The sequence below is a fragment of the Dermacentor variabilis genome, chromosome 2 (assembly GCF_050947875.1).
Source record: "Dermacentor variabilis isolate Ectoservices chromosome 2, ASM5094787v1, whole genome shotgun sequence".
NCBI classification, from domain to species: Eukaryota; Metazoa; Arthropoda; class Arachnida; order Ixodida; family Ixodidae; genus Dermacentor; species Dermacentor variabilis.
In genome coordinates, this window is record NC_134569.1 from 85,078,703 (window position 1) to 85,092,952 (window position 14,250).

The window sequence follows — 14,250 nt, forward strand, 5'->3', positions numbered from 1 at the left end:
CCCCATAATTATATTTCAAATATTCTGCTGTGTCTAGCAGGGAGCCTACAGTCTTTCGTAATAGATCGCTTGCATTCTCCTGCAGCTTTCGGGGCCTCTGCTTTTTTTTTTTTTTTTTCCTGCCTTATGCCACGTCAGCCAATGATGTTACAGCTAGCATGTCCCCATATACACTAGCCATTGGACGTTTGTATATGACAATCAATTACTCCAGAGCAGATGCCCATGCTTGCGTGCGCATGCTTCTGGATCTTCTAGGAAATGGGGAAGCAGTACACGACCTGCCCTTGCTCTCGGACATTTGTGTCAGACACCAACTTGAAAAGTTAGTGTGAGTGCACCATAAAGAAAAGAAGAAAAAGAAGGGGGGTGGGGGGGGGGTAGAGTGAGTGTTAGGCAAGGCATTGCTGGCAGTGTCCTAAATTAAAGAAACTAGTGAGGTTCTTTTAAAAAATTTCTTTGGAAATATGTTCATTAAAGAGCATTAAATTCGCTTTAGTCTTAATTGACTGAACTGCGCTGCGTGTCCGCAGGAGCCAGGTGCCACAGCCAATCACAACTTCAACAGCAGACGAAATAAATGTGTCCACTAGGTGGACTCTTACAGAAAACCTCCCTAAATGTAGAGCTGGTGTTTGAAGCCGACGTGATTCCTTCACAATCTTTTCACATACAAAAAATGTTGATGCCTGACATCTCTCTCTCTCTCTCTCTCTCTCTCTCTCAAAAATATTTAAAAAATATTTAGCCTACTTATTCAAGCTCTCATTAGGCAGACATTAAGAACAGTGTTAGTTAATAGTTACCACCTAAAGGACCACAATGATTTCAAAATTTGGCTGGTGGTAAAGTCTTCAAAGAGATCTCCCAGGTCTGCAACATGAAAACAGTGTTAAGCTTTGAAAGCGCAGTCCACTAGCTGGTATCAGCCTGCTGTACCAAGGTTTATTTCAGCTTTGGTAAATAGTTATAGGCCTTAGGATATTTCTGTAATGCTCTTTTGATGCTCTTGATTGTGTGTACACAAGGTCTGCTTGGTTCCTGCAAAGTTTTATCCACATTCATCTTATCATCCTGTGGCAGTTTGAAAATCACCTGTAGGCACCTCCTCCATCAGTGTGCATGAGCTCTTATCTGACACTGCCGAGTGTTCTATTTGTGCGTGTGCACATGCAAATACAGGGGGTGCGAGGTATTTGAGGACACGTATTTGAATCGTCATAGATGCAATATTCTCATTCTGTCTGTTCAGGCACTTTACACTCACCAGCCCTCCGTCACCTATTTAGCACATTTATTCCAGGGTAGCAGCTTGCAGGCTGACATGGAAGATGAAAGCTGCATGCAGTCCTAGTCGCTTTACATGGTGGCCACAGAGACTTGGAGAATGCCACCTTCCTGAACGTGGCAAAAATCCTTTGTTTTTGGTGTGAGAAAGGAGTTCATTGGCAATTGTCATCTGTGACAAAGAGAAATTAGCACTGGCAGTGGTGAGACGTTATTCAGGCTGTTGATTTCTCAGCAGATGCACTGCATCATGAGTGAGAACTCTAAAAAGCCAATGAAGGCCATTTCAGAGCAGCCTCGGGTGTCAGAGCCGGCAGTCCAGCTTTCTGTGCAGGGTCATTACGTGCCACACCTCTGCAATGGGCTTGCTTCCCCAGTTGTCTGGCGACAGTGCTACTAGGACAGGGACTGACGAAAGCAGAAACGAAACAGGACATATGTTGGCCTTGTCCCAGTAGGGCTGTCACAATACAATGAATGCTCACCAACTCGCCCAGTTTACCATTCTGATATTCCTCCAACAGGGCCTGTGCTATACAAAGGAATGGCTGAATGTGAACTTTTTAGCCCCATCACCTTCAGCGTGGCATCCTAGCTCCCAACGGATTTAAAACCGTCTATACTGCTATGTATGGGGGCATCGCTGGGGAGGAGACTCATAAACAGCCACACATTGCTAAAAACATGCGAAAGGGAGTCATTGCAGAAGCAGTGGCTAAAATTAATTAGCACTATCTGATTCAAGCATACAGCCGGATTCAGTAAATTATTGAGGCCGGAGAGTCTTTCATCAAGTTCCCTTCAAAAACAGTGAGAGAATCCGATCTGAAATATTGTTGCTATTTCCAAAGTCGTCAATACGTTCTCAAGTACTTTGTGCACCTGGTACATGTGGTGAACCCAGACAGAAATACACTGGACAAAACAAGGTTTTGCTGCATATGCTGTTAATAGAGAATGCTGTAAAAAGCCATCTGTAGAAGCAAACCAAATTAACCATACCTATTACTGCAGGTTTCTCCAACATGATTACAAATACATTACCTAGTATTGCGGTAATTCAAATTCCTGGGAACAATGGCTTTTGTTTGAAATGTTCAAAGTTGAAGCTAAATGCGGTGCAAGCAAGAGTACGCCTTAAAGCATGTACCGGATATAAATAAATTAGATTAACTGTGAACGTGTAGAGCTAACAAACACTGTGTGAACAGGTTTGCAGTTCAGCATACAGCATGTGTTCTGTCACAGTTGCTTGTCACTGCTTCAACAATGAAAAATGATGCAACACACCGAGGAGGACACAGGCAAAAGGGAAAGGTGTCACTCGCAACTAACTCTATTCCTTGAAAATATTGCAATGTATAGCCATGCCTGATATAGCCACACCAGTCGCTGATTTGTTTATTAATGTGCGGCATTTGAAGAGATGTTCTGCGCAAGTCATATTTTATTCATTAATTGCTGTATGAATATCATTTTTCGAGCTGCTTTTGTTTACAGAAGTCGTATTGCTTCAGTGATGCGTTGTCCAGGGAACCAAACATTTCACTCAGCCAGAAGACACGTCTGAGTCAAGCAGTCTTAAAATGTACTGCAAATATTGTGGGCCTACCAAGATTCCAAGATTTCTTTGAATTAATTGCAGTTTGAAATAATTGCAGTTGCAGTGAATTAATGTACAGATACTTACATGGCTCAGAGCCTATCTTACTAACAGACACCAATTTGTCACCTTAAACAATACTTCTTCTAACAATACAGAGGTTGCGTCTGGAGTCCCCCAGGGATCAGTTTTGGGACCACTTTTATTTCTGTTATTTATAAATGACATAGTCGCAGAACTTTCAGTTTCCGTGAAACTTTACGCAGATGACTGTATTTTGTATGAAAAGATATCTTCTGTTGATGATCAGGTGCGTCTAAATAATGACCTGGCAAAGGTGACTGCTTGGTGCGAACAATGGCAAATGTCTATTAATTTTGAAAAAACTGTTTTTATGAGAATCACACATAAAAAAGAACCTCTTCAATTTGCATATAATGTTGACAACGTATCTCTATCAGAGGTAAGAGAGTACAAATATTTGGGCCTATGGATAACCAATGAGCTTTCCTGGACGAAGCACATAGATACTGTTGTTGCGAATTCTTTGCGTAAACTGTTTTTCTTGAGGCGCTCACTGAAATCATGTACGTCTGGTGTTCGTTTACTGGCGTACAATTCCTACATTCGTCCGTTGTTGGAATATGCCGTAATTATTTGGGACCCATTCACTTTAACCAATATTAAAAAACTGGAATGTGTACAGCATAAGGTAGTTAGGTTTGTTTTTAGTTCATACGGCCGCGCGTCTGTTGGTGAGCTCGTAAGGCGCAGTGGATTACCTCCGGTGACTGTGCGCAACCGTATCTGTCGATTAAAGTTCCTCTTTCAACTTGTAAACGGCCATTATAAGGTTAACACTTCCAAGTTCTTTACTTACTCATCAGGTTATAACACAAGACGAAGGCATGCTTTATCCATAACCCCCATCAACGCACGGAATAACTGTTTCAAATATTCCTTTTTTCCTAGGACAATAACAGACTGGAATAATCTTAATACTCATACTGTTACCCAGAATTCCTTATCAATGTTTGAAAAATGCTTGCCAATGTTATGAATTCGTGTGTGTTATCTGCTAGTGTTTTTTTTTTCTTGTATGTTATGTATTCTTCACCAATGTCTGAAAATGCCTGCATATGTGATGGATTTGTATGTGTTTACATGCTTGTATATTTCTATGTATACCCACCCTGCTATGATCTGATTTCAGATCGCAGTATTTATAAATAAAAATAAAATAAAACGTTTCAATAGCAGTGACACTTTCATCAGTTATGAAACCACTGAGACACATAAAACTTTGCCTAAACTTTAGTGAAGGAAGTCAATAAAAAGACAAGAGTATGTTGTGGCACTTTCCTGATATCACTGTCAGCCTAGCTTTTACTTGAATTCTGAGCTTTATTTCTGACCAGTTGAGTTGGGTGCAGCCCTGCTTAATGTACTTATCTGTCTTAATTTGGAGCTTATATTTTTGGCTCAACATGAAGGGAATTTTTCTATAAAATGACTGGGTCAAATATCATATATTTATGCGTGCCATGACTGGATGTGTATGTATATGTATTTTTTTTAGGTATCCTGTTCAAGCAATTGCAAATAATTTTTTGGAGTTATAGCAAATTATCCTGCGTTTCCTGAACTCCTGAAGTGATACCAGTGGGGTGTGTGTGTTTGTGTGTGTGCGTGCACGCGCATTTAGAAGCTGTAGGTTCCTTAATCATTACATGGGTTCGGCGTTTTCGTTTTAAAGCAGGGGGGGGGATGAAAAAGTCTGTGGAAGTTCATTGAAAAATATATCCACACACACAGATAAATATTTAAGATGAAATAAAACCGAAAAGAAGTATGCCAAATTTGGGGGAAACAGAAACCATGAAGGCTGAACTCTACTTATTCTTCTGTGTTTTGGGGAGTTTCGTTCCTATGCAACCTTTGATCCCCCTGCTGCTATTCAGGAGCATAATTTCTGGCCACAGACAATAGTCATGTATGTGCTACTTTTGCTTCTCCCCATGTCTTTCGTTGGGTTGTGGACCATATATAAAATTTCCACTTTTCCTTTATTTCGATTTCCCTTAGCTATGGTTCCCAGTTAACTGTGTCAAACCATAGCTGCAGCAGAGAAAACTTATGTAATGAAATCTTTTTATCAATGGTTACTGTGCAAACCCCAAGTGACTTTATGCGGAAATTATTAGAAAGGAAAGGGTAAGACTGGGTTTGTGGGCTGCAAAGATTTTTTTGTAGTTTGGATATGGCCTGTGCACATTATGTTCTTACGTGTGTTCATGGCACCTTCTTTTTTGTTTTAAGGAGGAAAGCAGCCACGAAGAACTCATTTTTGAAGAGGCCGTCAGGGAACCCACGGCACCAATTTTTTAAGCTTATATTTTATCCATCTTATTGTTTGGGTAATTGCCCACCATGACGACAAGCAGTCACACGGCTTGGAGAAACAGTAGTCAGTATATTACCGTAATCATTTGTGGGCAACATTTTATGTACAATTCTTATATACTAATGTTTGCTTTTGGCTGACATAAGAAGGTGAATTGTGATAAAAATGTGAAAATAAAAACACCTCATGGGTTTTGCATAATTGTCTGTCTGGCTGCTCTTCTTTTTCTCCCCTTGGTGTTTAGTAAAAAAAAATCATCTTTCTGTCTCGAACTGCTTTATGAATGGCTTTACTGGAACACGAGTGAAATGTAACTAGTATGGCTAGTATCATTTGTAAGAAGGGCTCAGTGAACCGTCTGCTACTGGACAAGCAAGTGGCACTTGTATACTATCGTAGGTATTTTGAATGTTCCATCAAGACGCAAGATGGAGGGATCTAAACCGTATGCATAGCTACAGAAAGAGAAGAAAGAAGGAAACAAGGCTCAATGCTTTTGATATCTCCTACATGTCTGCATGCCCCTTTTTGCATTCTATTGAATCAGCATGGAAAGCGATGGCAACACAAAAAAAAGACGCAGGACAAGTGCTGTGCAGTGTCCTTTCTTTTTGTATTGCCGTTGTCTTCCGCACTGATTTAAAGATTGCATCAATTACAACCAAATAAATAAATACACTTGCCAAGCTTTCCACCTTAGTGCGATTTATTTTTGCATTGCTTATGAGGGGCCCCATTTTTACTTGAAGCAAAACTGTGCAACAAATGTGGACAGAGTGTGACAAACGACAGGGATGAGTGCAGACTCTTAACTTCATTCAAGAAAACACATGAAACATATTCAAAGGACACAGCTGTCACTGAAAAAAACTTGCTTTGCTTTTTTCTTGTTTGAAACCCACAACTGTGTATTCTAACCATAAAATTGGCTTGTCCTCTTTTGGTTGGAATACATAGTTGCAAGTTGCAGGTTTTAAATAAGAAAAAGTAATTTTTTTCATATGTGATAGCAGCATCCTTTATATGCTTTGTGTGCTTTCTTGACTAAAGTTGAAAGTCTATGCTCATATTTCTCGTTTCTGTCTATCATTCTGTCCACATCACTTATTTATTCATTTTATTTGAAGCTAATATGCATGACCTGGGGGGGGGGTGCGATACAATGTTTTAGTGCTTTATTTGTCCTGACACCTAGCTTAATATGTCTATCTTTCTGTTGTACCAAGGTGTGGCAAGTGTGTGTTTTGTTCAACAGTGAAGTGAAATGAACTTGAAAAGTAACTTAATTTGAAATAGCACGTGTAGTGGTCAGAGATATGAATATTTATTATGTCAGTATTGAATAATATACCAGAATATGGGTAGTGTATATAAGCAATCTTACTTTGAGTATAAAAAATGCAGTGTGACAAAATATTGAGGCAAGGCACACACTTGTATTTTGCAGAATATATAGGTAAGCATAATCTGATAGAGAATATGTATTAAACAGCTTCGTTGGAACGACAAATCTTGTTTGTATGGTAATGCCATTCCTTGCAGTGTTCACTTGATATTCATTCAGTTCTAAAGGTAACTACAATGGTGGTACAATGACTGCTATGAAGCATTTATGAAATTTCTTGGCTTTAGGAAGAAAATTTGTAGCCATTGTGCCAGCTTTTCTAGGTGTCTGAATCTGTAATGTAAGCAACATTTGCATAACAAAAACATTTTACAGAAAGTGCAATTTGATGAAAGATTTGATGATATATTTGCCTAGTCCGTGCAAATATATTTTAAGGCTTTTGTTTTTGTCCTTGAGTTGCAGCCTTACCCAGTAGTTGAACTGGTATGGTGTGGCTGAATGTTTACACATCTTTGTCTTCAGAACAGCACAAGTAAACATGCGGGACAAGGAATGGAAGACGCGACAAGCGCTGAGCTAGAAAGTAACAAATTAAGAGAAAAAATTGCACTAACTGTTACATGGATCAAGAATTCATTTTAGGGTCGTCACTTTCCAGTTCAGTACTCATCCAATCTTTGCTTTTCTAACTCGCGTGTGGTAGCCTGTTTTATCATTGTTACGTCTTTCTCCTTTTACTTAACTAATTCTCCCTTTACCATACAGCAGGCATGTCAAGGACAGAAATATTTTTGAAAAGTTGTTTATGAAACATGTAATGACTTTGTGCAAATTATTGTACATGAGCTCATACCATGTATGCAAGCAAGCATAAAAAAAACTAGGTTCATCAGTTCAACATTAATTGCTTGGTTTCCTTTTTAGATTTGGTTATGTATGCCAAAGTTTTTACATTGGTAAGGTTAATTTAAGGTTTTATCGATAACTGTGCTGTCAGAAGTTCTTGTAAGAAAAAAAAATCTTTTTGAACAAAAAAGGAAATAAATTCTTTTCAGTGATTTTTTACAAAGGTCATGCCAGATGTGTCCACTTTGTTTCATTTTAAAATTTGGATAGTAAAGCAAGTTGCACATTATTTCTCAAAGAAGCAACCTGTGATATGTATGTTTGCGTTTGTGTGAACTTAATAGAGCAAGGCACTGCTGATGCAAGCAAAGCAGGTGTGTGGGCTTTTATTTATTTTTTTTTTCGTGTGTATGTCAGTGCTTTTGCGTGAGTGTTGGAGCAAATACATCAGGTTGGACATGTGGTGCTACTTGTTGCTAAATGACGTGCCAAAAAGTTTTTATATAAAAAAGGAAAAAAAATGTTTCTAATAGTGCGATTACAAGAAATTTAGGGATTATTTAGGGAGAACTGTGATGCAGTTCACAAACATCCCATACGCGTGAGTTCATACAAATGCTCACGCACTACGTAAAAAAAGGATGTGTGATTACCTTGACAGGCGCAACCTGATTTAAAGAACAAGCAACTTGCCAATTCCGTATTGCAAATAGCGGACAACTCTGCAGTGTAGAGCCTCAATGAGTGTGAGTCCAGTTATAACTCTGCGGAATCCCACTAACCGTCTAATTACTTTATTATTCTTTCTTTTTGCAATGTGTGCGATATGCTACTAGCTGTAAATCAACTTTGTTAGTGCGCGTGCGTAGCACGTCTGACCACGCACTGCATTGCGCGGAAGAAATCTGCGCTAAAATTTGAATATTTAGACGGATAAACGTGCCTATTCGCTTATCTAGAGCTCCCGTGGAGACCCACGGACGCCAGGGAAAAGCTTACAACGTATATTTTATTAATTTGCGCATTCGAGACGCTTCCAATGAATTCATTAATGGTTTGTGACAGACGACATGTGACGTCATCAAATGTACACAAAGTTGAGTTCGTGAGCGTAGGCTTAATAGTTATGAATGCACGGACAATGCACATCTGAGAGACCTGGCACTGTCCTCATGATTTTTCCCGAAGTCACTGAGTACTACGCAGAGAACGCCATGGAAAATGCGCTGTCTGACAGGCGCCGGTACAGCAATGCAGTGTTTTCTTCGCTAATGTGAGTGATCTGCCTATCGCCATCTTGAGCTCTTCAAGCTTACCGTCAAACAAAATCGCCTTGTTTTCGGGACAACACAAAAACACCATCGCCGGCCGTACTTGCAGGTGAGCTCCTTGTCACATACCTTTGTGCTCGTGTTTGTTGGTTCTCCTGTTGTACCTATGCGATGTTAGAAAAATTGCAGTGGTGGCATTGACAGTAGCAGCGAGCATACTTTAAATACCCAAAGCAGCCGTGTTCTGCTATGTAACATCGCCATTAGGCCTAGGGAACGGTGATTTTACGCTCTTGAGGGCATTTATTAGTCGTCCAAAGATGTTCCGAAACTTATATTAGAACCCTGTAATCGAGATCCGCCTAGGCGGAGTGGATAGCGCGGGCGCAGCGCGCGTACTGCTACCCGTCGCATTCACCGAGAGGGAGGGGGTAGTGCTTTGCAGTGTGCCGGAATCCTGAGTCGCCGCGATGGATACTCGCGACATTTTTCCCGTCTATACTTCTGAAGCAGCTAGTGCGGACTAATTTCTACGCCTGATCTGGCAGTCTACAACAATCTTACGGGAGCTCCGCAGCGCGAGCACCGTGTCCGAAAACGTATATCTCGTGTAGCGGATCGTGTTTGTGTGCGCCCGTATGTGGTGGCGACGGACATTTCCCTTCTACGTTTTAACTCGAGTAACTCCGATTGTGTGAGGCGGAGCGAGGAGAGGTCACATTAGCGGCCACACAGGAGCTTCTTGTAGAGCTCGTTATAGTGCGGGACGGTCGCCTGCGAAGAAAGCGAAATACAACTAACGAAGTTCGAGCTATCAGAGAAGATTCCGTCAGGGATCAGGACCAGTCACCCTTGCCGGTATTTTTTTTTTCTTCCGTTTATTTGCCTTCCGCGGTCCTCGGAAGTTTGTACGGGGCAGCACAAAACCGCCCTATTCGTCGAGCGACGTGTGGGTGGCTAATGCAACTCGTGCCTGCAAAAAGCGCACCTTGTAAAGGAAGCTTCGGAATCGCGATCGCTTAATCAAACTGTATCCGCGGCTGTTTGAAGGGCGGAAAAGAAACGAAATTGGAAGAGATTCAGGACTGCCACAGGTTGGACTCGCATCAGGATTGGACGCAGCGTAAGCAATCCTTCGCGCTCCCTTACGGTTTCATTTTGCTGCAGCGGATTCTCTCACTACATTCTTTCACAGCCATTAAGCAAGCAAGTGGATCTTTCTAGAACTGCTTTGTGTGCGAGTGCGGGCGGTACGTGCCGTTTCTCTGGTCATATTCAACCGTTCCTGCATTTAATGCACCCTGCGATGTGTAAAAGAAGAAGACAGGCGCAGTTTTGTTAGTGCGATCCACTACGTTTCGGTTGAAGTGCAGTGTGGTCAAGTTGTGTCTGGCAAATAAAGGGCGAGAGACAGCCATGCGATGACTAGCCTCATGAATGGTGTCCTGAACGATACTTGTTTCTATAACGCCCCCTGTGCACCTGAACTTATCGGTAAAATTCAGAATCAACTGCCTTCCACGTACTGCAACACGAACGGCGGTTTAGTCGCGTGCGCTGGCCTTTCGATCCTGTAAAGAGGATTGAAGAGCTGACTGACCTTGTACAGGGTCAGCAGCATTTCCTCTCGTGGCAGGTTTTTTTGGAATTTCCTTCTTAGATATCTGTTTCTATTTATTTCCCGAGCGGATATTTGGACACCGCTTTGCGTGACAAGATATTGCACATATTCTGATGCAAAAGCGAGCGGCGCATTTATACACGCAGTGTGGCTGCATTAAAAGTCTAATGCGGCTGCTCATGGCAGCACATTGCTTTGGTAAAATAACAGTTGATCCCTCGTTTTTACCTAGCGCAGTGTGTTGATTGCTTCAGGCACATGTGGTAATGCAGTCTAAGAAAATCATTTCCCGGTTCCAAACCTGAAACAGTGTCTACAACACTGCTTCTCTCGACCTTGTTTTACTTGTTGTACATGCAAACTTAATTGGCACAGTGTTCATTTGTTTTCAACTGTATTCTTGCTCTTCATCTCCTCTCCAAAAGAAAGTATAGGATACCTAACCATTCTGCATTTACGAGGTTAAATATGCAAATATCAGTTGACTTTATTTGACCCCAACCATGAATCTGGAGGTTATTTGTAAACTTGTTTTCAAGCTTTCTATGCAGTCATGATATAGAGCTCCATCGAGCGCAGAATTTTCTAACTCCGTTGCGGAGGGGGACATTTAAGTTCTTACTGCTTCAGTCCATTTTGTAAGGCAACTTAACATTAATGGCTCCCATTTGCCACCATAGTTTCTTGTTTTGCAATGTAGGAACTGACTTTTATGGGATACACTTTTTTTTCTACTGGTATTGCTTATACTAAATTTATAATATTAAGCTTCATCTATATGCATAATAGTGCAAGCCTGTGTCAGAAATCCTTATAGGTCCTCTTAGAACTTAACAAAACTTGAAAAAAAAAATCTGGTTTTAGCGTAAGTTATTCTAAACTTGCTCAGCACTCAAACAAGGTATTGTGCACTAGGGTGGTTGCTTGGGCTAGTTGGTAATTCATGATCAAAAATAACGTACAGCACGAAGAACAAGGACAGCGATAGACAACATACACAGCGCTGTGTATGTCGTCTATCGCTGTCCTTGTTCTTCGCTCTGTACGTTATTTTTGAGGTATTGTGCCTGATGTTCCTGCTCCATCAGCAGAGCTTACGAAGAGTGCAGAGTGGTGAAAATATTTTTTGTAGTATGATGATGCATGTTAGTGACCTAACATCAGTTTTGGACTGCTTATGGCAGATTGCAACACCACGATAACATGAAAATTTTGGAAGTGTACACCGTTTTAGTTTTTCTTGAGCAATTGGTTAGTTTCACTGATGAGATAAACATCATTGCACCTTCATTTGTTACAGTGGCTGTGTTGACCTGTTTTGTTTGCCAAATTGCACTATGCCGTATGTGAACTTTTTCTGATTTCCAGCTTACATTAATTGCTTGTTGGCCACCACAAACAAACAAAAATATCCACAGCTAATTTTCACTACATGTTTTTGAGAATACATTCGTAACGGTGCAGTTTTTGGAAGGCTCTACTGGGCATTTATGTATCTGCTAATCTCCTTACACAGTCACTGTGGAATTCTTTGTGGTCCTTAATGATTGTGAAGGTTGAGGCAAAATGGTCCTTTCTCCTTGGTAGTATTTAGATTCTGGCTTTTCTTCTTAATGCTGATCATTTTCTTAGACTCCATGCTTTGTACTTGGTGAAAATACTTCATAAAGCTAGGTTAAGGCACTAAGGCCTCCATGTTCTTAAAAGCACAGTGTTGCTTTTACTTCAAGTAATTACAGAACTTAGATTAATTATGGTTTATTCAAAATATTGGTGCAATATTGTTTTAACATGCCATTTTGCTATGAAGAGACTTGCCAATGTGACCAAACATGGTTTTTTATCAATTTGTAAAATCTTCATTGTATATGTAATCATATTGCAGCAGACCTAAACATAACAGGCACTGCTGTGCGCACCAGTTAGTTGTTTTTTTATATAGTGAAATACATGCTTCTTGAAGTCCATTTGCATATCCTAAGCTTTGAAAAGTGCCTTTAAGAGGAAGCTTTAGCTCGGGCCCAACTCCGACGCGGCCTATTCAAATACATGTAAAACGCAAAAACGTTTTTATGAGATAACCCCTGGACTGATTTTGATGAAATTTGTCGCATTTGAAAGAGAAAGTTAAATTCTAGTGACTGTTGGAAGCGGAATTTCGATTTAGGGCTTGAATTTTCTTAAAACGATTTTCAAATATTTGACCGTTTGAAAAAAATAGAAGCACGAAGTTTATAAATTCATAGCTCTGCATCAAGAACCGATATCGCGGTTCTGTAAACGGCATCCATTAGATCATTCAAAGCAGACAAATTCAATATGTCATTTTACATCTTACGTGAATTTGTTACGTTGGTTACAACGGTTTTGCAAAAGTTGTATTTCTCTATGATTAAATTTTTTTTATATTCATGTGTAACATATCAATTTTGTCCGCTTTAGATGTACTATTAGATGCAATTCACAGAATTGTATTATCATCTTTATTGGTTAAGTTACAGAGTTGTAAACTTGATAGTTTCGTTTTTTGAAAATTTTCGATTTTTGCCAATTTTTAATAAAAGATTGACGATCTAATTTAAAAATTCCAAACCAACAGTCACTAGATTTTAAGTTTGTCTTTTAAATGCAACAAACCTCGTCAAATTTGGTGCAGTGGTTGCCGAGAAAAACGAATTCTCCTTTTACATGTATTTAGATAGGAGCACTTGAGCTAAAGCTTCCTCTTAATGATGAATGCATCACATCGCATGTAGGCACTTTGTATCGTTATGACAAAATGATTACAGCTATACTTTATCTGGTGGGTTGGTCTTCCATTTATGCTAGAAAAGATTGCTGGTTCTAGAAATCCATGTCATGGGTTTTCGTTCATATTTCTGCACACTTTTTGTATTTGCTGACTAACGCTTGAGAAACAGTATTAGATATTGCACAGAAATAAAGTTGTTAATTTATATCATTATTCCTCCTGCCCCCTTTCATGTGTTCATGATGACAGTGCTCTTGTCTTCACAATCACTGCTATAATGAACATAATGAAAAATGTTGCAGATAAACTGAAATGCATTGAAGATATGGGTAGTTTCAATAAATAGTGATCCCAGTTGTTCGCTTCAACTCAGTCATACCGTACATACTTGAGGAGAAGGTACTTTCCTAGCAAAGTTGCATGTACTGTTGAGGTGCATCAGTAAGCTGAATAGGCCTGGATAAAGTTAAATTTGGCCCTCTGCATTAATCATCTTTGCTTATAGCAGGATTGAATCCCAGCCACGGCGGCTGCATTTCGATGGGGGTGAAATGCGAAAACACCCGTGTGCTTAGATTTAGGTGCACATTAAAGAACCCCAGGTGGTCGAAATTTCCGGAGTCCTCCACCACGGCGTGCCTCATAATCAGAAAGTGGTTTTGGCACGTAAAACCCCATAATTTAATTTTATCTTTGCTTATAGAGCATGCATGATATGAAGTACCTTTGAAAGCTTCTGCTTGTTTCATTTCCACAAATGCCCAGCATGCAGCATTGTAACTTTTGAACAAATACAGTGGAATTCATGAGACCTTTACAATTCTGTTATATGAAGAGAAATTTGTGTGTCATAAAGGAAATATAATCTAGTAACTAGATCTTTCTTTGGTGTTATTAATAAGTGCACAGAACTGGCATCCTGTATTGCAAATATTATCGCTGCCAATTTTCAATTTTGTCTCTCTTTGTTTCACCCTTTAGCAGCTCTTGGTCAGCTCTTTAAAATATCATAATACAAAACATTGCAAAGTTTCAATTAAACTTTTCAAAAATCCTTTTGTGATTCACATGGGAAACAACCACTTTATAGTGAGACCTCTGTGCCTAAAGAAATTCAT

The 14,250-nt window shown here is 39.9% G+C and overlaps 2 protein-coding genes across 10 annotated transcripts in view; both read left to right on the plus strand.

Moving 5' to 3' along the window:
- The window catches only part of LOC142572217 (uncharacterized), a 108,864-nt gene extending 103,364 nt beyond the window's left edge, over positions 1-5,500 (plus strand). For all 7 annotated transcript variants that reach the window (XM_075681175.1, XM_075681173.1, XM_075681169.1 and 4 more), the window contains one exon: positions 5,210-5,500. In XM_075681175.1, the coding sequence (XP_075537290.1) occupies positions 5,210-5,241 (32 nt within the window). In that variant the 3' untranslated portion in view covers positions 5,242-5,500. The remainder of the gene's footprint in view (positions 1-5,209) is intronic.
- A 3,056-nt stretch (positions 5,501-8,556) lies between these two features.
- Tlk (Tousled-like kinase) overlaps positions 8,557-14,250 on the plus strand; it is a 172,331-nt gene continuing 166,637 nt past the window's right edge. The window contains exon 1 of one of the 3 annotated variants that reach the window (XM_075681188.1): positions 8,557-8,868. The gene's annotated coding sequence lies outside the window, so the exon portion shown is untranslated. Of the gene's footprint in view, positions 8,869-9,186; positions 9,618-9,683; positions 9,883-14,250 lie in introns of those variants that run through there. The other 2 variants (XM_075681190.1, XM_075681189.1) reach the window with 2 other exon arrangements.